A 26,568-nucleotide genomic window follows, 5' to 3' on the forward strand; every position below is an offset into this window, starting at 1 on the left:
CGGCTGGGTGCCCGCAGAGAGGGCTCTGCATGCCACCTGTGGCACGCGTGCCATAGGTTTGCTATCACGGACCTAAGCATTTCAAAGCTAGCTCTTCCCAAAGTCCTTTCTTGCTTCGTATATAGTCTATGGTTCACGCAAGCAAAAGACATGAAATGTTAAAATGGTAGGCACCTGGAATTCACACTATTGTTGCAAAGACTTTCAAGTGTGGAATGTCTCCCGGACGGCCCCCGACCTCTGCACCTTCCGCGCCGACCTAAAGACATGGCTCTTTCAGCAATTTCCCTGATCTGCCGTGGATTTTAACTTGGGGATTTGGGGATTTTAAATTGGTTTTTAATATTATTTAATCTTTATCTATTGTCGGGTTGTTTTATTGTTGTGAGCCGCCCCGAGTCCTACGGGAGAAGGGCGGCATATAAATCTGACAAATAAAATAAATAAATAAATAAGTGTGTCCTAAGAGATGTAATACCGCAAAAATAAAGTTGGTAGTTTAAAGAACAACAATATTCACAGGTCCCTTCTGGCCTTGCAAATAAACCATATGCCGATCAGTAAAATATATCAGTATATATAATATATCAGTATAGGTATTTTACTGATACTTGTTTACTGAACAGACTTTAAGAAGCTCTGCTCAACACACCATTCCCATCTTGCTTTTTGTCCCTCTTTCTCTTTTCCTAATACATTCTCCCCATTCTGTGCAATAGGCTAGAAATTTGAAATTCGATTAAGAGCACAGATTGCATATACCCCTGGTTTAAAGTATTTATACCTTCTTCAGCTCAAAAGGCTCCAAGAGAGCTTACATAAAGTCAGTAAAAAAAAAAAAAAAAGACATGCTCTGCCTGAAGGATTGCAACGTAAAGATGAGGCAGAAAAGAGGAAAAAAGCTTAAAAGGGAAAGGAAAGCAAGAAAGCGAACTCAGATGACTGTTCTTGAACCGCTTTTCTGCAATCATATGTAGTGTAACATAGTATTATCCCAGGAATAACTTTTTAATTCCTCTGTGGTTTTCCTAATTCATTCAAATCAGAGACCACCTGTCTAGATCTGATAGTTGCTAATCTTGAGAGAGGCAAGAGATTGGGTCCTTGTTTGAATCTTCTAATAGTTTTTTCATTAGTTTTTGTTTTAGTAATACAAAACCTGGTACTATGCAGGAAAAAACAACAACTTTTTAATAAGTTCTGATGTAAATTGAAACAAATTGTTTCTGAAGCAGAAATGGCTGGTCTGGAATGGAGCAGCATGGGTATTTTAGGATTAAATAAATAAATACATTTCAGTGAAATATTGAGTGTTAAGAGTTTAATGGGTCGAATTCAGGGATGGGTTCTACTTACCTTTACTACCGGTTCGCAACGGGGCTCCGCTTGCAGAACACAGAACACAGAAGCATTCTGATCACATCGGGGTTGGTGGGCGAAGCCTCCCGCCGGTTTTACTGCCAGTTCTATAGACCCGGTTCGAACCGGGGGCAACCCACCACTGGTCGTATTTTTATTTAACATGTAGGAGATGGTAGGAGAGAGTTGAAAATGTCCTGCTCCATTGTCCAAGGTGTACAGCAGTGGTGGTATTCAGCCAGTTCTATCCGGTTCGGATGAACCGGTAGCGGGAGGCTTCACCCACCCACCCAAACCTCATCATGTCCCATTTTTGCTGCTCTGTGCGTGCACGAAAGGTCCTGCACATGCGCAGAGGTGGCATGTGCGAGCGAAGTGCGTGCGTACTCACATTTGCGAACCGGTAGCGAAGGTAAGTGAATACCACTCCTGGTGTACAGCCTCTCTGTCTTCCCACCCTTCATTTAAGCACTACCATAAAGGAGCATCTCCCATTGAGCTTCTTTCATACTGAGAAGTGTGGCCAGCCAGCTGTGCTTCAGAATGATGAAAAGATGTATCATAGAAAATAGTAACTCCAGCAATTGTCCTCTACATGCAAAACAATTGTCCTCCTTTTAAAAAGTATAGTGCTGTGCCATGATTAAAAGAGTAAAGTTAGGTATATGTACACCAACTGGGGGACACTGGGTAATATATTGTCAGAGTTTCTAATGGTTCTAATTAGCAGATTTCTTGTCAACACTTGAATATTGGAAGGACCAAACATTTTCTATTTTGCATGGATTTGGTTCTGATTGTGATACAATAAGTTCGAAACACCACTTAAAGTAGTCTTTAAAAAAATCAGAATAGAATTTTTTAAAAAGGGAAGAAAACATGAAAAGTTCAAGATACATTTTAGCTAAAACTAACTTCCTAATAGATCTAGCAAGGAAGAGATTTTAGGCTTCAGCTGAACTTGTTTCTTCCAGTTTTATGCAAAAACCAACTCCTTCAAATTGCATGTTTTAATTAATCCTTATGTTGGGGATTTTCAAACCCTGTTTTGTGGAATCCTAGGCAGAGGTGGGCTTCACATACTGTAGCAACCAGTTTATTTATTTATTATATATTTATTAATCATATTTCTATGCCGCCCACTCTCCGAGGATTCTGGGCGGCTTACACCAAAGACAGTATACTAAATAGCATATTGCCCGCTAACAATCTGGGTCCTCATTTTACCCACCTCAGAAGGATGAAAGGCTGAGTCAACCTTGAGCCGGTGAGATTTGATCAGCTGATCTGCTGAACTAGCAGTCAGCTGAAGTAGCTGCAGTTCTGCACTCTAACCACTGCACCATCTCGGCTCTTTTCAGTTCACCCAGCACCAGAAATGTGAGTGTGTGCGCGCCGTACAGGCATACGTGCGGCATCACAAAACACAGCAATTCGCTCGCACCGCCCACACATGCATGTGATGTCAAACAACACGGCAATTTGCTGACATGTGTTTTCCACACATGCGTGCAGCATCAAAAACACAGTGATATAGGATGGGATTGCGCCCGGGCGGGTGGGCAGGTCCACCCGCAGGTTGCCCAAACCGGACCAAACCAGCTGAATACCACCTCTGATCCTAGGGACCTGTGAAAATCTAATGAAGTTTCCTGAAAAATTGGGAGGGGGGAAGTTTACTCAAACTCAATCAGTGTTTTATCACTATAACTTTGTGCCTTGATTAGGAGGTTCCAGGCTAAAACTCTATGAGGTAGAGCAGAAGGAAACTGACACCCAGTGAACACCAGTATTGTATAGTATATTTTGTAAATGCCTTTATATAACCCCATTATATAAAGGTAGTCCTTGTTTAGCTACCATAGTTGGGACATAGTTGTTCATTAAACAATGCAGTCACTAAGTGAGATACCATGTGACTTCAACTGTGCTTATGATCTTGCTCATCTTTCCTCTGCTTTACGGACCTGCGAAGCTCATAAATGCAGGCATTGGTGGTGAAGTTATTTCTTTATCACCATCATAATTGTGAAGGGTCATTGTCTGAAGCAGTGGTTAAGTGAGAACTGTATAGTGAGAAGCATAAAAGCCTCCATTATCCTGTTTTTTTCTGGGTTGGTTATGTCCCTGAAAAACAGTACACTTTCAGTTAAAAAAAAAACCATCTTGTGACACTAGCTGTAGGAGACTTCAGTTGAAGTCTTGTCTGGAGGTATCCATATTCCACCCTACTTATTTGCATGCTAGAGTTATTTGCTGGCATTTTATTTTATTTAAGAACATTTATATGGCCACCTCCTAGAGGTGAAGCTCTCGCCTCACAATCAGTAGGCCTTGAGTTCGATCCCAGGTAACAGTAGATATTTCTCGGCGTAATGAGAAGATATCTGCTGTGAGCTCCGCATAGACACCAGGAAGGGCATCTGGCCATTTAAACACTTAGTTCCATTCAGTCGCCCCAACTCCACCGCAATCAAGGGATTTAGGGTTGCTAAAAGAAAAAAAAAAATGGCCACCCAACTTGCTCTTGGTGACTCCAGGCAGTGTTCTGCCCCAGCTACTGACCCCAAAGAACACAGCACATACAAAGTCCGTTCAAATCTTGGTTTACTGAATAAACCAGTCTTTTACAACAATGGCTGTTAATTAATTGCATTAACAGCTGCCAAGAATTCAAAGAATAATAACTGAAAACTTACTGTGGTTGGCAGAATGCCCAGAAGCAATTTGCAGAAAGCTGATAAGGAAGACAAAACAAGAAGTTATGTGAACTAAGTTGTTCCCTGCAAATTGCTTCAGTTGGTGTTCCTCCTTAAATAGGCTAAGGGAGTAGCCAATTAACCCCAAGCCTTACTCTCGAGGAGACCTCCTCCTGAGGAGCCACTCCTGCCTTTTGGCAGCTCTGCGCGCCCGTGCATCGAGAAGAGGCTCCTCCTCTTCGTCCTCTTCACTTAAGGGAGCTTCTGGAGGTTCTGAAGGCCCTGGCTGAATCCCCGCCTCTGGCACCACATCTTCTCCAGCCTCCTCATTATCCGACTCGAGTGCCAGCTGCACAGGCTGCTGGCGCAGCACCACACCAGCCTCCTCGCTGTCTGAATCAGCTACTAGCTGCACAGGCCGCGTACAAGCCACAACAGGCAGTTTACATGGACTAAACTTCAGTACAAAAAGCTACCCCTCCCCCCAAACAGATAGAAGTAATATGCAGAATTTTCTGAATTGTCATTAGGTTCTATGCGGTATTTTCTTCTTATATCATAATAAATAGACAGAAGCTGGTCTCCTCTTCCACTTCCCTTGCCCTTAAATATTTCATATCTTTCATCTATTGTTGTAGTTTATTGAAGGTCTTGCTTTTTCATGGAATAGGTGATATTATAGAAAAAGAATCAGATGGTAAGAAAACCGTGGTAACATTAATTCTGTAAGTATTTGAGAATTTAGAGCGTTGTAGTTAATTGAGCCTGAATCAGGGATGAAATGCTCCCAGTTCAACCCGGTTTGGCCAAACCAGTAGCAATGACGGCTGGTGGTTCGGAGAACCATTAGTGATGGCAGCTTGAGGCTCTGCCCACCCGCCCGGTCATTGTTACTTCCTGGTTTTAACCAGGAAGTAACCTGTTTTTTACCCTCTATGCATGTGCAGAAGGGTTTGCGCATGCGCAGAGGGTCGGTGCGTGCACGTAACGCATGGCACATGCACTTCTGAACCGGTAGGGAAGGTAAGTAGATTTCACCCCGGCCTGAATCTATATATTGATCCAGAATTATGCTCAGATTAACTTGGTGGTAGGTTTAGATCAACAGACAAGATATGAGGTGAAAAAGTGACTTTCTAAAAGGATTTAAATGGAGATAGCTTCAGTTAATGTAATAGTAGCCCACTTCCTGATATAATTTTCCCTTTTTTAAAAGAAAATATTAGATTTGAAGTCGAAGCAAGCTATAGTTTGACAAGTTGAAAATTATACATTTATCTGAGCCTAAGACAGGCCATGCTTTTCTAGCAACAAAGTGCGGTGGGAAGTTCAGTGGGCTAATGAATTGTACTTTATGTTAACCATGGCATAATATATCCAAACATAGAAATTAGAGTTGTCCCTGTTTTGTTTTTTTTCCCCCTTACAGCCTGTCCAAAAAATTCATCAGAAATCGGTAAGAAGAATATCTGGAAAATGAAGCTGCATTAAAGGCTTGTTTACTCTTTCTGACAGTTTTCCTGAATTAGTCCTCCCACTTCAGTCAGCCTGGCAACTGCATCAGCCTTACTTCTTAAGATTTCACAGCTGCTGCTAAAAAGAAATTAAGAATGGGATCATAATCTACTCAATATTGTCATAGCAGAATTGGGTGATCAACATATTACTTCTTTAATTCAAAAAGCATATTTGACCCAACCATAGTTTGTGGTATGAATAGCATATACTACCGCATTAACTAGGTCAAAATCTGAAATTGAGGAAATGCAGAAGCCTAGTCAGTTCCTGCGGGAAGTGCCTGGTATCTCTTGATCCCTGTGCCAGCAGAGAATTACTAAGGCTTACTTTGTCAGCCCTTGGGCAGCACAGTAGATTTAGCTCGGGCACTACTATGTTCTGTGGAAGGACGTAGAACTACGTTTGAAAAGGATGTCCAAAGATTCTACACTTTTTTCCTTCCCTTGTTAAAATAGCAGAATGGAAGAGAAGGGAAAGGAATGTAGTCTTTATTGATGAAGTCATTTGACCATATCAACTATATAAAACTAATATACAAATGATTAAAAAATAGGGCATGCTTATAGTAAGTTTTATCTCTACTGTCTTCAAAACAGCCTTTGAAATAAAGAGTGCAGTCTTACTAATGCTATGGAAGATAGCAAAAAGTAACACTCTTGGGTATCCCAGTAATTTTTAGATTTTAACTAAGAATCTAAGAAGGCAGCCCTTTCTTCAGACCACAGTTTGCAGAAATGTCTTCAGTGGCTGGTGTTTTTACATTTACATCCATATATTTATTGAAAGTGCTTTTTAATGCCATGACAAAAGACTACAGTTACAGTTTAAGGTCACAAGTGGAAAATTACAAAGCCTCTGTGATGCAAACGTAATAGATAGAATGTAGAATGCTAATTCTCAGAAGAAAAGTCTGGGACTGTGCAGGAAGGTGAAGGAAATAAAAATGTGCAAGAATGTCAGGGACAGATTTCCAGAAACTTCAGGAAGATAGTGCTAGGATGATAATTTGAAACACAACCAAAAGACTTGAGTTGTTCCATGGTTTGAACCAAGGCAATATAAATGACAACTTGAATTGTTTTCTTAAATCTTGCTGTTGTCTGCAATAGATTGCATGTTAGGACAAAGGTCCACTTTACTTTGTGACCTGCTCATCTTGGTTTCGTTGTGACCTATTTTGAGAATATTTTTCAAATACCACTCGCAGATGCCATAGGTATGGTAAAGTGCTGCCAGTCCTTCGGTATTGCTTCCATTTTTAGTAACTGCTCTTGCTTACATTATGCTTGAAATCACTAAAAGTTGTAAATTTAATGTAATAAACACAAGTTTATTAGATTATGTGTGTTTATTGTTGTGGATAGGCAGACACTAGTAGAGGAGTGGGACATTTCAGGATGGATGACTTAAAATCTTGCCCCCTATGCTTTTAATGTGGAAACCTAGAATAATTGTATTGTAAATGATATGACTTTTTCTACTGTAATGATAAAGAAATGTCCAAAAGGTCAGCACAAAAATATGTGAAAAATATTATAAATGTGCACTCATTCCTGAAGTTGTACTGTATTTGTTTTGTTTATAGTACCTTGGTTTAAGCCTGTGGAGCGGTTCTCTATCATTTCCATCATAATATTGATTGTTATTTTGTACTGGTGCCAGTTCATTATAGTAGGTAAGTACTAAATTCCTTTTTCTTTATTAATATTGATATCAATAAAGTTTATTAATGTGTGTGTGCATGTTTATGGAATATGTGTGGAATAATGCAAAAGAAGTTTGTGCTTTACATGATTAAAAACTTGTGTAAGCATCTTTATTTTGAGCAGTTTATGTAATTGCTTACTAATGTTTTCTTGACTCTGGAAATAACAGAATAAAAGGTGACATTCTAATTAATTAAAAACTGCTACCCTTTCATTTGTGATATCTATGAGTATTTATTAATACCTTCTATAACAGTCTGCACTAAAAAAAAGTTTGTACTTGCCTGTGACTGTTCAACATTTGGCCATAGAGTGACATAAGTTGAATACAGACAACGATTGTTCTTAGAAAATGTCCTTTCTTTTAATGCCATTATTTCTATAAATTAAGTTTTATATTAATAATAATATAAAAGCAATATGTTTCTGAACATTGATAGATATGCTACAATGAGAAAGAAGCAGTATGTGTCTGCTGCAATGCCAGAGCAAATCCATTTTCTTTATAGAATTACTAGTTTAGTAGATTAGGAGAATGCTGTAGAGAGTACTTGGGCCTCAGTACTTAGTCTTCAACAGAGTCTTGAATGAAATTTTCCTTAATAAAATGGTAAAATGTGGACAAAATGGTCCTATTGTTAAAAAAATTTATAATTGGTTGAGTGATCATGCCCAGATAATGCTAATGAATGGTTCTACTCCTGTTTGAAGAACTGAATGTCATATTGAAAAGAGAGTAGACTTACTTTGTGCAGAAGGCAGAACCAGAACCAATGAAAAGTGCTTCAGGCTACGTTCAGTAGGAATTGCCTAACTGTATAAGCTATGTGAGCAGGTTGCCACCTGAAGTGAAGAACTTAGTAGAGTTCTTTAAAAACTGAGTGATCATTTGTCATAAACAGTCTAGTGCACTCTGGGAGTTTTGTTAGTTTCTTAATATAATTCTTTTTGCTATGCCCCATGCCTGAGATAACTGGAGATCACCTCAGGTATTATAGGTCTCCCATTGTTTCTGCCTGCCTAATATGCTTGCTCCTACTGCCCCTTCTCTCTAGGTCCTTTCTATTAAATGTTGCCTTTGTGTGGGACCCAGGAAGCATGGTGGCTTCTCTGTCACATCTCCCACCTTCTGGAACAGATCCCACCCAGAGATATGGATAGCATCACAAGGTTTTTTTAGCTATGCCATTTAGTTTATATTTTTATGATCTACTTATAAAATGATATCATCCGAACATGGATTTTGCTTTATTTATTGTATATTTCCTTTAGGTTTAAGTAAATACTGTACTAATATCTTTCTGTGGGGGAAAAAAATAGAGTTTAGCCAGTAAATAACAATCATAGAGCCATCACAGTTATTTTGAACTGGTAGGGGTTGAAGGAGAGCTGTTCATTTACAGTAAAATGAAGGTTCATGGTCTGATGATTTTTCTGCTGTATCATTGGGAGTACAGATTGTTTTGGTGAATACGAGGGCTCTCTTATTAGATCAGATTAATGTGTTTCAGTATTTTTGTATCATAAGATATATTTGATGGTATAAACAAGCTGAATGATTATCTATCTATCTATCTATCTATCTATCTATCTATCTATCTGTCTGTCTGTCTGTCTGTCTGTCTGCCTGCCTGCCTGCCTGCCTGCCTGCCTGCCTGCCTGCCTGCCTGCCTGCCTGTTTTATACATGCTAGTCCTGGGTAGTTCAAAAAAAATTCCATTAAAGCAGAATAAGTATAACCAACAAAATTCCATCGTCACATCATATCAAGGAAGGATAAGATTTTTTATTTTAGAAAATTATATTGCCACCTACTCGCACATGGCAACTCAAGGCAGCTTACATGGATATAAAAACCCATATGAAAATAATAATAATAATGAAGAAGAAGAAGAGGAAGAGGAAGAAGAAATAGTAAAAAAATATCCACCCACCCCACGCCACCACCCTGGCAACAACACACATTCATACAAACCATTTAATGGACTCCATCCCGCTTTGGATTCCCCAGGCCTGCTGACAGAACCATATCTTCAGTGTCTTCTGAAAGAGTGTTAGAGTGGGGGTCAGTCTAATGTCTAATGCTTTCTTTAAGGGAACTTACTTTGAAACTCTTTCATTTTAATCTTAGGTACATTTTTATTTTTATGTTTATGTTATCATTTTATCGACATTAAGAATGTCTTCCTTAATATAATTTTTGTTTGTTTTGTAAACAGATTTATATTGTTAAATCCTGTGGTAATTTTTATTAAAGATGGAATAACCGTGTTCATGAGAGCTAGGTCGGTTTAGCAGTTAAAGGGGTAATAGGAGTGAAGAGGCCAGAGTTCTAATCCTGTCATAAGCACAGAAACTAGAAACTGGTTAACTTTGGGCCAGTCACTCTCTCTCAGCCTTTGAAAGATGATAATGGCACTCCCAAAAATGTTTTCTAAAAACTGCTTAGACTTGTCTACGTAGTCACTATCAGTCAAATCTGAATTGATGGCAAAAATCATAGTAATCATTCATATCCATATGGAATCAATAGGGATTATGTAGAATGATTTGACACTAACTTCAAATATCTAAATGAAAGATATCATTTAAATCAGGTTGGTGATGAAAGAAAAAAAAAATAAAGCTACCAAGCTACCAGTAATCTTCAATCCCAGTTGTTGGATCATTTTGCTGAGTGAAAATTTTATGGCCAATCTTAATATATTTCTCATTCTACATTGAATCATATTTGTACCCAGTTGGGAGCCTATATGAGAAAGAACAAGTTTTTTATTTTACTTATAAAGTAATATTCTTCTCCAATTTACTTAGAAATATTTGTAAACTTTGTAGTAAGATAAGTGGCACACAAATTAAATAATAAATAAATTTCCCTATGCTGTCTATTTTACTAATTTTGTTTGCACTGTACTAGGTACACTGTACTGCACTAGGAACACAAAATGGTACACAAAATTTAGTATGTTAAGAATATTATAAAATATAAATCTAAAATCTAAAATAAAAAGATACGTTTTGCTTTTGGTTCATAAATGGAGTTCTTGAAAAAGCTACTGTATTTATAATACTTTTATCATGTAAAATATTTTAACATACTAATACAGTCAAGTAGTATTTGCAGACATTAAAGGAATTTAAAGTATGAGTCACAAATCTTCATATCCAAGGCAGTAGCAAATTACTTTGCTATAATATTTATTGTTAGGTTTATTAATTAAGATGTTAACTGTATAATATCTTAATTGCTTTATATTTTACTTAAATCTGTGTGGTATAATTTTTTTTGAAGATACTAACTCAATACCTATTGGCCTTACTTCATGGCACACCGATTATGTAAACTGAATCAAAACAAAATTGAATGTTTTCAAACATTTCTTTATATAAAAGCCAGTTCCAATGGTTAAGATACCAGGCTAGAAATCAGGAGACAGTGAGTTCTAATCTGCCATAGACATAAAAGATGACTCTGGACCAGTCACATCTCACCTCACTGGGCTGTTGTGGAGAAAATAGGAAGAGTAAAGAATATGTTTTCCACCTTGAGTCATTTATAAGAATTTATAAAGGCAAGAAAAATATCTAAAAAATAGGTTGTAGAAAGAAATTATTAGTAGCTTTTCATTTGTTAAAAGTTGTTCTTTAGAACTGATTGCTTTCTATATATCAAAAACCATGCTGTGTTTTTTCTGCCTTGTGCAACAGCTACAGTGATAATATTGATTGATAAGGTGTATTTTCTCTTACATATCAAAAAACATGCTGAGTCTCCTGGTTCATGCAATATCTAAAACTGTAGTGTCTATAATAGAAATGTATCTGCCAGTTTGTTAAAAGAGCCTCTGGCAAAAATAAGAATGGTTGGTAATAGTGTTCGGTACTTCCAAATGCCTCTTTTTAGAAGCTAATGTCAACTCGCAAAGCATCCCTGGCCTGCTCTCAAGTTGCCATAGACATCCGTCGGAACCCTGACAGGTACATGACCTTACCAACCACTAGTTGGAATAGTCCATTTAAAAAATCCTTGCTTTTGCTGGTAAAAAGGCAGACTTGCATATCTATTGGGGAAATCCTGGTAGTCAAGGTAATTATTACAGTTTGGATAGGTTATCTCTAGTAAGCAATAATTGATAGTATAGCATATAGGAAAAACGTGTTTAATAATTTGAAGTACATTGCAAAAAAAAAAAATCATTAATGGCATATAGTGGCAATATTGACCTCCCTATATCTTTCTTTCAAATTAAAATCTTTGTTTAAATCAGTGATACGAATCTTATATTTTAGAAAGTAAATATTTTAAATTAACCTATGCTACTGTATGTCTGCCTTATGCAATGTTTCATTCAAACCAGCGTAAATTAGTCTGAGATATTTATTAACATTAACAGTTCCAACTAAATTTAGTTGAAGTAAATTTTGCAATATTAGCATCTTGTAACTCAAGCTGCCTTTATTTGAGGGAAGTACAAGGTATTGTAGCTTTGATCCTGTAATCATAACCATGACAACATAAAAAGTCCAGACTTGCTTGCAAAGAGCAAGTGACTCACGTACCAGGAACAGTTTACAGGAAATTAAGTAAATACCAGTGATGAAACAAGCTCCACTGTTGATCCATTTAGAGGAACTTTGTATTATATTTTGATCTAGAAATCTTTAATTGTTAAACAGACCAGGCAATTAAACAGAAAGACAAGTAAAGGAAGCAAAGATAAAGCTAAGTGAGCAAAAAAAAACAACACCCTGTTTAAAAATAGGTAAGCACCTATGCCTTTGTATCTTTGGCAGCTTTATTGTAGTGATTCCAGTTCTCCCAAGGCTTTTAGGTGGAAGATCTAAATCCCAGGTCAAACCAATAAACTTGTTTCTATAATATCCCAGGATCAGCAGCTTGGACTGGATGAAGGTGGGAGGAGGGACTCTTCTCAGTTCCTGCCTTTAATGGAATATCACAATGGTTTATAAACTACTTAAAGTACAAGAGTTATAAAATACTTAAAGAGTTACAGCCTTTCCAGCTGTAGCAGTCACACATCATGAGTGAGTCTGTAGATCTATTATTATTATTCATAATGATTATAAATTGATCGTTACAGTTTTTTATGTTTTCATTTTATCATTAGTCATAGCTGCTCATTATATTTAATGAAATTGCTATCATTCCATACAAATAATAAACAAAATCATTATATTTCCTGGTGATTTGCATTAATTTCTCAACAAATTGTTTGTAAACTTGTTTGTTTAATTTTTTTTTTAGTTTAACATACTTAGCAGCTTGATGCCTACATTGAGACTGGCTTTTCATGTCTTTCTTTCAAGCTTTGAAACACTGCATCTTGCTGGATTATAAGAACCAAAGCAAGTGTTGCCTAGTAGATAAGCCTTACCTAGACTGAGACAAGGGAGGTACAATTTATTGACAAGTACAGTGATATTGGAATCTTATGTAATTCTAACAGCCTATAGAACCTAGGATTTTTTTGAGGCGAAATCTCATTGGTGGAATTCCCACTCCAGAAGGTTCCATTAGCATGCACATTGGCATTATTCGGTGCTGGGTCAAGACCTTTCTATTTTCCATGATTCTTCTATTTTCCTAGATATTCGACTTTTAATTGTATTTTGTTTGTTTTAAATTTTTCCGTGACTGCTACCTAGGTTATATGACGATTTCAGTTGGAAATGCTAAGCCTTGGATAATAAATAGGGAAGATGAATGTATTTATTTTTTTATTGTTTAATCAATTTGTAAAGCTTGCCCACTTGCCAAGACTTCTTCCAAAGAATTAAAAATGATCTGTGGAAAGAATAGTATAAAAGATTAGCACACCAGGAAAAAAAAAGAGGTAAAATGTGCAACAATTAAAAAGTTACATAGCAGTTGTTCAGTGATTAATGTCACGGCAGAGCCTGTGAGAGCTTTAGTTAGGAAGGTTTAAGTACTCTCCCAACAGACAGCAAGATTGGGATTATACAGAATTTTCTTTGTCTGTGTGTGTGTGTGGGGGGGGTACACTCTTCCAAGGAGCAGGTATGCCTAAGAAATGTGCAAGTTTGTTTTCTGGGTCTCACCCCCCCCACACACACACATACTTTGTCTATCTTTCTTTTGAGGTGGTTGTTTTAATTGTTTTCTTGTTAATCTCCCTTATGTGTGATCTTTTAAGATTAAATCTCCGGCAGTGTAAGGGTTATTTTGCCTTACAAAATTCATTCTGGATTGTTTTAAAGCTAGAGATACACAATTTGCACCTCTCAAACCTACGTGTGACCTGGATTTCATTTAAATCCAAGCTTTTCAGAATTTTGCAAAGCGGATGAAAAATAAAGTTGGAAGAGGCCATATAACGCATTGTAAGCCGCCCTGAGTCTCCGGAGAAGGGCGGCATATAAGTCTAATTAAAAAAATATATATATATACTACATGCCATTGAGTCCAAAGCTCTTGCTCAGTGCAGAAATTCAGGTCACACCAGCCCCATCAGATGGCTGTCCAGCTGCTACTTTTAGAGCATTTCCAGGAAAAGAAAGACCCCTCCTCCTCCATACCTCTGGATTAGCTAAATTTCTAAATTGACTTAATTTTTAAATCAAAGCATATTGTACAAAAATTTTTGTGTACTAGATTAAAATCATTTCCTTAGGAGAAAATAAATAGAAAATATATACATTAGAAATGTGCATTGATTTTTGTGTGAGCTTTCATGTTTTTTCTATAATTTGTAAAACTGTAGGAGCAGTGGGCCTAAATAAATAAATAATATGGGAATGTAATCTAAACAAAATTCTACATACACACACACACATACATACAGCATTCATATTCAGTTGATGCTGTTCAAAAGCATAATTTGAAAGCCATATACTTATTTAAGCATTTAATCTCTAATTGTTTTTATTTTTTATTTTTATTTTAGCTAAAAAGTTTGACATGACGTTCGAAAAGAAAATTGGCTTAAGTGTTACAGGACTATTAATATCAATTTTTGCTGTGATTGGTACCATTTTTTATGCCCAAGGTAAGAATTTTAATAAATAAATGTACTCTATCAAGCTAAATTGGGCCTTAAGCTACATATAGCAAGACTGAATCTGATAATAGCCAGTATGTGACTGATAATAATTTTTACATAAAAAGAGGCAAATTAATGTCTGAAAGATTCAAAATGTCACCAAGTGAATTAAAGATATTACTCCTAACCCTGATTAAATTACTACTTCTATTTCTGTTACTGTAACTGTCCTAGTTTTATAGGTTCAACATATCTTTTGAATACACTTGGTATATATTATTCTTGCTACATATTAAATATTTATTTATTAGAAATATTATAAAAACATATGTATCTCTGAGGTCATGAAATATTTGGTCATGGTTCCGTCTCACTGTCCTTCCTGATTTTTACTTTAATATACAAAACATACATTTTTATTTTTCTTGTTTAATAAATCACCACAAATATAAAATAAAAGGAATCTTACATGCATTGTTATTTGTTCAGCTAATTTGCAGTCATAAACAGCCAACATTGAGACTAGAAAGAGTAGAAATCCTTCATTAAAATATAGAATGGTTCATATAGATGAAGCATGTCCAGTATTAATTCTTGTCATTTTAAAATATTTGCATTAATATTTTCTTTCTGTGTTAGTAGGATAACTTCCCCTTACTATTGGGTAAACATTTAATAGGAAAATGGTATTTCTCTTGTGCTGTTGTTCCCCTCAGGAAGCACTTAAGTAGGTCACCTTCATAATTTTCTGCTAATTTTAGAATACAATCATCACAATTATTTCCAAGTATAAAATTCTTATAATAAGCTATTTTACATGTTGTCTTCCAATGTTAATATTGCATCCTAATTAAGAACTAATAATTAGTGACATATCAAAAAATTATATGGATTAAATATGAATTGATGAAGGTATATAACTAGTCACAACTCAAATTTGTTCCCTCTTACTTTCCAACTGTAGCTTTATTAGTTGCAAATTTTAGAGCTAAGGGGCAATCTTTTTCTTCAGATGTAGCAATTTTATTCCTAGCCAGTGTGGGTAATGGGGGGGGGGAATGATGGTGGTTCTTCAATATCTGGAAATCCAAGGTCCTCCAGTCCATTATATTGGAATAAAATAAAAAAAGACAACTTGGAAAAAGTAAAAATATCCTTTGGCTTAAATTTGATGGTCTATTTATTGTGATTCCCATTGAAGTTATTCTTAATATAAATAGTATTCTTACATAATAGTTTGACAATAAAGACTGGATTGATTTTTTTTTTAAATTGACCTCATCCAGGTGGATATACAGCATTGGTTAAAACTGGTATTGGCCTCATTGTCATCCCTGCAATCATCGTAGTGCCTCTTTTATACTTCCTGTTCACATCAGGTGAGAATCTTCTAATTTATTTGATCACTGTATTTCTTTTTAGAGACTAAGTTAAATGTAACTGAATGTGCAGGGGGAATGCAGAAGAGAAAGAAATCATAAAATTAGTAGAGATCTATTGGCATTGAACAACAGTATTCTCATTGAATTTTAGACAATATTTGGGGAGAAGGATTTTGAATTGGTACCAGAGTACCAAATTGTGATATTGCCAAGGAAATCAAAGTATCACTTTTCTTGAAGTGAAGAGATGATTTTTTACTGTCCTTTGTGAGAGAAGAATTTGAGCTAAAAATACCCTCTGGGGAAAAATGTACAAAACTTTTATTTATAAGTAGGTGTACAATAACTGATGGACTGTTTATGGGCTGTACTTGTTGCCGGGTTGACATTAGGTTAAGGCCAAGTAGGCACTAGCTTAGAGCAGCAAAGCTTAGAAAGCACCAATACCAATCGTTTTAAATATGGAAATCTTTGCATCAGTAGAAGATGGAGCCATAAGTCAGTGTGGCCTAGAAGTTCCATATACTCTTGTGCCAGCCAGCATTGTTTGTTGGCCTTTAGTATCCAAATTCTGTTCTACTACATTATACTGAGAGTTGTGAGAGCCTCCTTGGTGTAGTGATTGCATCAGGGTGGAAACCAAGAGACCAGAAGTTGTAGTCCTGCCTTAGGCACAAAAACTACCTGGGTGATCTTGGGCAAGTCACTTTCTCTCAGCTCTAGGAAGGAGGCAATGGCAAGCCTCTTCTGAAAAACCTTGCCAAGAAAACGTAGGGACTTGTCCTGGCACTCTTTGAGAATCGGACACAATTGAACACAAGAAAAAATAATTGAGAGTTCCACATAAAAAAAGTTACCTTGGGATTATTTCATTCATCCATCCTATCTGCTTCACACCCGATGCCAGAGATATATTTGTACAAGTTTAATTTTTTTTTTTAAGATCCTGACTTGTTCTATTTCTCATTTGTTTCTGAATATGTTCTTTTCTCAGTAACATTATTGTTCTTTCCCTAGTTTTTGAGAAGCAACCACTTTTTGCAGTTATTTTGCTAGCTCTGAAAGCACTTGGATATGTAATTGCTGTGGCTGGATTTGCTTTGTGTGTGACAGGTAAACTATGTACTTTATCAAAGTAATATGTGTTACAGCTTGGTTCTGAAGAAGTTACTTAACTTTTATACTGTGGCTATCACAAACTAAAACAAAAATACAACAAAGCATAGCTATATGTCTATATCAAATTCAATACTTTTCAGATATTATCAACCCATATCAAATGCTTCTGGACTTCCAGTGTCCTAGTTAGCATGGGAAAGAATGCTGGCCCTTGCAGCTCAGCATCATCTTACATGGTCTTGAAAAGAAGGTAATAAATCAAAAGTGCAAATTATCGCAAGCATCATTGCTGAAAAGAATGAATACCTTTGAAGATTAGCTTAGCTGTAGCTTAATTTGGGCTTGCCTTTGTGATGCTGTCTCTGGTTTTTTCCTTCCTTGCCCAATGATTTCCCCCTCCCCCAGTTACCTTCTCTTAATTCATTTTATTCATTCCCCCCCCCCTTTTGCTTTCCTTTCTATCTTCTTAACTTAACTTAATTTCAGCGTGGTCCTTCCGTCACTCCCTTCCTCCCTTCCTTCTAGTTGCTACGTGCTATGGTTGTGCATGGCTTCAGTTTCAAGAGGGAAAAGGCACTTTGCACAGTGGCCTGCATGTAAGCATCCATCGCATCTTCTAAAGCCAAGCATAGATTTTTCCTGGAGTTTTGCTGCAGCAGCTGTTTGCAGCTGATACTCAACTCTGGGAAAAGACATGGATGCTTTAAGGAGCTGCCAAAGAGGACAAAAATATTACATTTGGCGATTTGTTTCTTTTGACCAAGATTAGTGTTTTATATCTTTTGCATTGCTTTCATGTTTCCCACCTTACATGCCTGTGTGACAGGTGGGATACAAATATAACAAATAAATCTATAAATAAAGATACTGCCTTAATATGGGGCTACCATATCAGAGCTGTAAAATTCCAAATAACAGATAAAACTCTCTTTGCTGCCACCTAGTGATTATTGCACTTTTTTGAAGCCCAGATATGGAAGTTCTGTATAATATAAACTGTGAAGCATTTTGATACAATTTAAATAGTATCATTTTTGAGCTTACAGTTTTGTTCACTATTGTGGACTACTGTACCCTGATATCTGATGAATCAGCGTTTGTGAGAACAGATATGTTACCATGACAGACATTTTGTCATGCATGTCAGGCTTCCTTCATGGCATATATTTGTAAGAATTTTGAGTTCTCTTAAGATTCCAGATATGCCTGTCAAGCCTCTGGGTTGTGGGTTGCTTCTTAATCTGGAAATGTTTAATTGTTATGTAACTGTTTTAACTGATGCAACCTTCCCTATACAAGTAAAGCAGACTCATGCACAAACTATTCTGCCATAAAAAAATAAATAAAATTATGTTAGTTCTAACTTTTATATAGTAAAGCCATGAAAAAAATCAAGCCTCATTTATGTATATAATTTCAAGATGTCCTTGCATGTTTTACCATCGTGTCTGAAAAATATAAAGTGTATGAACACTCAAACATCTATACAGTATTGTTCAGAGCTGATGAAAGTACCAGCCCCCTCTTTCATAATCTTTCACCGCTAACTTAAATGCCTATCTTTTTACTCTCAACAGAATGTCTGCCGAAAAATGGAGCTGTTCTAATTGCAGGCTTAGCAATTATTAGTGCTGTAGCAGCAAGTGGCTTAATTTACATTATTATTATTGGTAAGTAGTTTCTGTAGAAAATGTTTGCTCATTTATTTCATAAGATTATTTGACCTCAGATGATTCTGGGTAGGTTACTTTTCTTAAAAAAACCAACACCCCCCCAAGAATTATGAAAGAAAAAAAAGAAAAAGAAACAGATGATCAGCATCCAGAAGGCAAACTGTGTAATGGCACAATATCCAACTCAATTACTTCTGTATCCCAAGGCTTGGATGTATAGCCACATTTTCAGAGATTTTATGAATGTCATCAGAGTGACAGCTGTATGGCACTCTGGTGGGATGCTATTCCAGAAGGCAGGTGTTGTTAGAGAGGAATGCACTTCTTAGGTCCCAAGAGTGAAGCTATTGTTTCGTTGAAGGCATCCCACTCTGCCCAGTGATGCTGAATGGGCAGAAACATTCAGCTATAACCCAATATAGTACATTCAGCATCAATATCCAGGCTGTATGTCATAATAGACTTTTTATATAATAACTGTCACCTGGAATTACACTTGAGTACTACCATGACATGGGCATAATATGGCATGTGTATCATTTTGGGCAGCATAATACGGCATGCTTGCATTCTGCGGCAGCTGTAGCTTCTGTGTGGCCTTTACAGACAGCCTGATGTGGAGTACATTGCAGTTACGCATTTATGAGGTGCCTAGGATGTGAATGATTGTCTGAACAGTCAGGAACAGGCACAACCAGCACAGTGTTCAATCTATGTGAAAGCCCTCTTGATCACAATTGCTGCCTAAAGTATATTTAAATATATATATGTAATTAAGCTTATATGAGATATAAGTATTCAGAAAATTATTGATTTTTTAAAGAGATTCTTGTTCAATCATTTTCTTTTTTTAACAAAACAAATATTTGGATCATAGTATTGTTTGCGAATGAAGAAAGTTAATACGATGTGTGGCCTATCATGGCACATCAGTCATATGTTATATTTACAAGGTTATTGTTTTTAATCAGTGTCCACAGACCATACTTTTTCCTCCTGTACCTGATTCACATATACAGCAATTAAATCTAGTCAATCATCTGGGGTCACATGGGTTTTTTTACCCATTTAGTTTAAATCATTATCATATATCTATGCTTAGGCATATAAATATCTGAATGAATCATACTTAATATATGCTGTTCTACTACATAGCTAAGTGTCTTCTGACAAAAGATATTGCTTAATGAACATGCAGTTAGAAAATGTAGCCTTGGTTATTGGGAAAGCTAGTATAGCACTGTGTGGTTGGTTATAGACTCAATAACAACACCACAACAGCACTTAAGACCTTCAGCTGAATTAACAGTTGTATGATATATTTCATATGATCCACAACTAGAATATGCTTTAATATACCCTTGATCAGGAACATTTCATTTGCATTTTATTACTTATTTTTATTAATACATAAAATGCCATACTTTTACATTTGAATATTGGAAGCTTCAGGCAACTAGGGGAAAATTAAGAAAGTTTATAATAGATTAGAGTGAAAGAGTAAAAATTATGACATTTAGAGTACTAATTTATGACATAAATTAATTAAAAGCTGCCAAAATTAAAGGAGGGTTCAACATAATTAAGAGGAGTACAGATGATCAGCTGATTGTGGACATTTATCCGATGTTCTAATATTCAGTATCGTAAAAAAATGAAGATGACTGCTGTATTATCGTTGCATGCAATGCCATAAATACTTTCTTTACTTTGCACAGAATTACTCTTTTTAATTGATTCAGATACACTGCTAAGCATAATGTGCTCTTAGCTTATGTTATGTCATGAGATGACATCATAGTATTTTGTGTAGACTAGGGCACTATGGCTTGTTTAGCAAACCATATTTAAAATATTGGATTAGTGTGTGAATTTCAACCATTCTGTTTATGTTCATATAATATTTAAATTTGTGCCTATAGAAAATGTTCGTAATATGTATGATGAAGAACCTGCTGCGACTGGAGCTTTCATTCCCAATAGTTACCTCAGACAATGATGATTTTTGTTGTGCATAAATCCTCACTGCTGCCTAGATAGAGAACTGATCATGATAGGTAGAAATATAAGCAAAGGCACGACTCTGACTATTTAAACAAGTAAAAGTCAAACAAGCACTTTTCAATAGTGGCTGTTTAATCCTGAGTTATATCAAATACAGAGAAGTACTTGAGTCCAGAATTATCTACTCAAGTGTTACATTTAGAGTTACTTTTTACTATATGTTTTCCATTAATTTATTCGTGCATTGCGTTGTTACGCATGTTTTTCAGTGAGAGACATCTCTCATCATATATGATTGGTTTGTATGCTACAATCTTCCAATGGTGTATCAGGTACCTAATTTTATTTCTATTATAGTACAAAGAGAAAAAGGTGTACTATATTGGGTTGATGGTAACCCTACAACCTGTAAGTTATATATTTCCCATTTGGAACTTAATTATAATTATAATACATTTGTGCAGTCAGCAGACAGAAGTACTGCAATTTGCTTTATTTTTGTTCAAACCACTTGGTCTGTCTAGCTTAGTACTCTCTGTTGCAGTGATGATCAGTTTTCCTCATGTTGGTCTCCTAAGGCTTGAGGGAATAGGATAGTGACCAGAGCAGAAGGACAGTGTGGTATTTAGAGTAATAGTATTAAACCAGAAGAACAATAAAAAGAAATCCAAACAATTTTTTTCTGGAAGGAGACCATACTCAGTGTACAAGGTTGAATGGCTTAAGATCAGGGGTGAAATGCTTCCGGTTCGGACCAGATCGCCTGATCTGGTAGCGATGGCGGCACGTGGTTCAGAGAACCGGTAACAAAAATCCCTCTCCCCCGCTCCCCCCCCATGCCCAGCTGAGCTGCGCAATCATCAGAGGCTTTTTTTTTATTTTTAAAAGTATTTTTTCTACAACTTCTTTGGCCGAAAAAAATGGTTTTAAAAGTAAAAAAAAATGTTCGGCCGAAGAGGTTGTTGAAAAAATGCTTTTAAAAGCCTCTGATGATTCCAGCTGAGTTGCCTGATCGTCAGAGGCTTTTAAAAGCATTTTTTCTACAACCTCTTCGGCCGAACATTTGTTCGGTAGTAACAAATTTTACATTTCACCACTGCTTAAGATTTAAAACTTGTTGCCATTTTTGAGAAAATTACATCAAATAATATTGGCAGAGTTATCAGGAAATTTCTATAGTGCAATCCATAGGTACTCTGGAGCCTTAAAATGAGATGTAGGGCAAGGTTGCTCATGCATGACATAACTACCCATGATATAATTCATGATATAATTGCCCTCTGGAATATTCCCCTGTCAAAGGGGAGATCAGCTCCCATACTCCTGGCCTTCCAGAAGAACCTAAATACTTGGCCCTGCTGCTTGTCCTGTGGCCCTATAGGGGTCCTCTACATTGAAGGGGGGCTGATAAGATAGAGAAAATTCTTTCCCCGAGGCTGCGTATAATTTTGGTTTTAATTTTTATTAATTTTTTACTCTTTTTAAATTGCTTTTTGCACGTTTTAACCTTTATTATATTGAAACTGGCTAGAGTCACTGTAGTATTGAGATGGGCAGCATAGAAGTCCAATAAATAAATTCTATTTTAGTTTAAAACAGTTTAAACTAAATGCAGTTAGTTAAATATCCAATAAAATAGTCATTTTGCTATAGAATTTCAGTGGCACAGTTTAAAGGAGCTTCAGAGAACTCAAATTGATGGCTCAAATATGATTATCGTGCATACAAATTCTTTCCAAATTCCCAGAGCTTCGCTTTATGTGGCCCTTTGTTCTACAGTATAATTAATTTTGATGTCCCATTATTATATCTTGATTTAAACAGCAAGATTTTAGTTTTGGAGGGTGCTGATAAAAGACTGCTTTGAAATAACAAATAAAGCAATCTAAAACTGCATTAAATAATAAATGATTTGAGCCAGCTTTGATGTAGAAAGTTATTGCCCTTATATGTAGTGCCAGCTGGAATGTAATCATGGCTAGTTTAAAAATATTTATATCCTGTTGTTTTGTTACAAATAACTGCACCTAATGGAAAATATAAATCAAATAATTAAATTATAGTGTGAGAAAAACTTCAATGAACAGAAAGAAAAAAATCAAGGATGACAGTCTACAATAAGTATTGTTTGGTGTATTCCTGAAAGCCAGTTCACATATGCAGTTCCATCATACAATGTCTGTAATTAGTAGATACTGTATGAATAGATTTCACATATCTAAAGAACAACTTAATATTTTCTTTCAAAAATTCTTCTTTTCCCCTTCATGCATCTAACATCGAAAAGGGACAAAAAATGTGGGGTGAACATAGAACGTTGAGACTATTTTAACGCAACATTAATTTTTTACCTGCATGCTTAGATTCTAGGAGATCGGAAGTAAAGATGAACTATTAACTAAGAAATAATTGTTTCATGTGGTCAGATTAGATAGTAATTCCAGGATCATCTTCAATTCCTGTATCCCAGTATCACTTTTTCCATTATTAGAATTGTTACAGTTGCCCAATTTTCTTCCTATGTCTTCTGTAAGGTGGGAGTCCCAGTGTTTATGCTCCAGATACAAGAAAATGAACCTGTAGCAAATCATATCTGAGAAATATATGTTAACATTTGAAGGCTAAGTGTTTAAATCCCTTTTTGGAATCATCAGATTTCTGATAGATTAACCCTGTTTTAGAAAAATGATTGTAGAAGGAGAGTTTGTTAGTTTTCAGATAAGTCTTCATTCCTGTCTTAGGCAATTGAACTATTTAGAGTTTCCCTTAACATTGCAGTGGCTTGCTTCTTACTTTCCCCCCTTTATTTAGCTTACGAAAGATGTCATATTGTAATAACTGAAAGATAGAAATAAACCCTCATTTAAAAATAATTAATGAGACACTCGGTTTAAATTCTGATGATATCACCCGTGTAAAGTGATCCGATATTTGTGCTTTAGTTATCTAATCAGAAAATATGTTCTATATTTTTAACCTAGGTTCCAACTTGAAAGATCATCAACCTCCAAGGGTAAGCTTACCATTAATGTATTTGGGGTGTCTACATGGCTCGGGAAATTTGTAATGAGATGCTGAGCTTTCATAATTGCAGGTTGGTAGCAAGCAAAACCCACAGAAAACTTGGCAAGAATGTGTGTTGTCAGCAACTGGCTATCTATACTTTCTTCAAGGATCTTTACTGATTATGTGCCATCAAGTCTGTATCAACTCTCTTGGAACTCATTAAACCTGGGTTTCCACATTTCTCATTCTACACTGTAAGAAGTCTTTCTGGCAATATCTTTTCATACCCTGTTTCATATTGAAACTGCAAAATGCAAGCTTGACTTGCAGCTTGATCAGTTATCCACTGGAATCAGGATATTTTGTCAATGGGTGATCAGTATTATTATATTCCATATGGTGAAGATTTAATGAGGTACCAATTAGATTGAATTGTTGTCTGCATGTAATAGATTAATTACATATTCATTCATTCATTCATTCATTCATTCATTCATTCATTCATTCATTCATTCATTTTTATTTGAATGTATAAGCTGTCTAACTCCAGTGGACTCATTTGTATTAGTTTCTTTCTCCTTTTTTCCTCTGTGTGTCATTATACAGTCTCACCGATCTTTTCTTCTTCTTTCTTTTTATATTAAAACAATAAAAAACTAAAATACCATTTACGGAGCAAATACGATTTAAAAAACAAAATCCAAAAATGTTGGAAAAATACAATCATGCTAATTAATTTAGGGTTTGAACCCTGAAATCGCAATTGACTTGTTCATGCTTAGTTATTAAAGAATAACTAAACCAGTGTATATTCTCTAAGAGTGCTGCCTACTGTAATCCCCCACTCCATCCCAGTCTAACTGGAGGCCGATTTTGGGTGGCATGTCAGTGGCCAATCAAAAAAGTAGCTAACCTAATACAAAGAAGTTGGACAAAATAAAAGCTTAGTTAAATGTGCACCTGACTAAAATAAAATTTTAGTTGGAGGACCAGCCGCTCCGAATCCGACCGAACACTGGTGAGGTCTCATATTAAGACCTACCTAGTGGCGATAAAAGCGGCGAAATCTAGCTATTTTGCCGCTCTTATCGCGTCATCAGATAATCGCCCGGCCGCCCTGTTTAGGGTGACCCGCTCCCTCCTCCATCTGGAAGTGCGGGATGACCCCTTGCAGGGCCGAGCTGAGGACTTTGTGCAGTATCTGTATGACAAAATCGCTCAGATTCGGGAAGGGCTGGCCTCTGACTGGGTATGTCCGGACGGGATGACTGAGACAGGTCTTGAGAGTGTTATCTGGGGGGAGTTCGATCCTGTGGCTCCCGAGGACATGGACAGGGTCCTGGGACGGCTGAACGCAACCACATGTTTATTGGACCCGTGCCCCTCCTGGTTGGTACTGGCTTCCCGGGAGGTGACACGAGGCTGGCTCCAGAAGATTGTTAACGCTTCTTTGAGTGAGGGGGTCCTGCCGGCCACTTTGAAAGAAGCGGTTGTGAGGCCCCTCCTCAAGAAGCCCTCTCTGGATCCGGCTGTTTTGGCTAACTATCGTCCAGTCTCCAACCTTCGCTTTGTTGCGAAGGTTGTTGAGAGTGTGGTGGCGCAACAGCTTCCCCGGTACCTGGATGAAGCTGTCTATCTAGACCCGCTCCAGTCCGGCTTCCGGCCTGGGCACAGCACGGAAACGGCATTGGTCGCGTTGGTGGATGATCTCTGGAGGGCTCGGGATAGGGGTTGCTCCTCTATCCTGGTCCTGTTAGACCTCTCAGCGGCTTTTGATACCATCGACCATGGTATCATGTTGCACCGGTTGGCGGGGTTGGGGGTGGGGGGCACCGTTTTGCGGTGGTTCTCCTCCTACCTTTCTGACCGGTCGCAATCTGTGTTGACAGGGGGGCAGCGGTCGACCCCGAGGCACCTTGTTTGTGGGGTGCCACAGGGGTCGGTCCTCTCGCCCCTTCTGTTCAACATTTATGTAAAGCCGCTGGGTGAGATCATCCGTGGCTTCGGGGTGGAGTTCCATCAGTACGCTGATGACACCCAGCTGTACATCTCCACCCCAGGCCACCCCAACGATGCCCTTGAAGTGATGTCCCAGTGCCTGGAGGCCGTGCGGGCCTGGATGGGGAGAAACAGGCTCCGACTCAACCCCTCCAAGACCGAGTGGCTGTGGCTTCCGGCGTCCCGATATAGCCAGCTGACGCCATCGCTGGCTATTGGGGGCGAATCACTCGCCCCCACGGAGAGGGCTCGTAACTTGGGCGTCCTCCTGGATGCACGGCTGTCGTTAGAAGATCATTTGACGGCCGTGGCCAGGGGAGCTTTTTATCAGGTCCGCCTGATACGCCAGTTGCGCCCCTTTCTAGATCGGGACTCCCTACGCACAGTCACTCAGGCACTCGTCACTTCCCGCCTGGACTACTGCAACGCTCTCTACATGGGGCTCCCCCTGGGGTGCACCCGGAGGCTCCAGCTGGTCCAGAACAGGGCCGCGCGGGGGATTATGGGGGCGACGAGGCGCTCCCACGTAACACCTCTCCTGCGCGAGCTGCACTGGCTCCCAGTGGTCTTCCGGGTGCGCTTCAAGGTGTTGGTGACCACCTTTAAAGCTCTCCATGGCTTAGGGCCGGGGTACTTACGAGACCGCCTTCTGCCACCAATAGCCTCCCACCGGCCAGTACGCTCGCACAGAGTGGGCCTCCTCAGGGTGCCGTCCGCCAGACAATGTCGGCTGACGACCCCCAGGGGGAGAGCCTTCTCTGTGGCGGCACCCACCCTCTGGAACAACCTCCCCCCAGAGATACGTACAATAACAGACCTCCGGATTTTTCGTCGGGCCCTGAAAACCCATTTATTTCAACTAGCGGGGCTGGCCTGAGTTAATTTTAAATTGATTTTAAATTGGGTTATTTTAATTTACGGCCAATAATATTTAATTATTTTAAATTGTTTTTAAATTTTGTATGTATTGTTTTTTACTCTGGCTGTTCACCGCCCTGAGTCCTATTCTGGAGAAGGGCGGTATAGAAATTTAAATAAATAAATAAATAAATAAATAAATAAATAAATAAATAAATAAATAA

General features: G+C 37.6%; 1 protein-coding gene across 1 annotated transcript in view; it reads left to right on the forward strand.

Moving 5' to 3' along the window:
- CD47 (CD47 molecule) overlaps nt 1-26,568 on the forward strand; it is a 66,611-nt gene that overhangs the window by 30,657 nt on the left and 9,386 nt on the right. The window contains exons 3-8 of the mRNA XM_070943766.1: nt 7,162-7,251; nt 14,209-14,310; nt 15,591-15,683; nt 16,704-16,799; nt 18,383-18,475; nt 23,464-23,495. Of these exons, the coding sequence (XP_070799867.1) occupies nt 7,162-7,251; nt 14,209-14,310; nt 15,591-15,683; nt 16,704-16,799; nt 18,383-18,475; nt 23,464-23,495 (506 nt within the window). The remainder of the gene's footprint in view (nt 1-7,161; nt 7,252-14,208; nt 14,311-15,590; nt 15,684-16,703; nt 16,800-18,382; nt 18,476-23,463; nt 23,496-26,568) is intronic.

The sequence above is a fragment of the Pituophis catenifer genome, unplaced genomic scaffold, assembly GCF_029215685.1.
Source record: "Pituophis catenifer annectens isolate HBS135680 unplaced genomic scaffold, rPitCat1.0.hap2 SCAF_4, whole genome shotgun sequence".
Lineage (NCBI taxonomy): Eukaryota > Metazoa > Chordata > Lepidosauria > Squamata > Colubridae > Pituophis > Pituophis catenifer.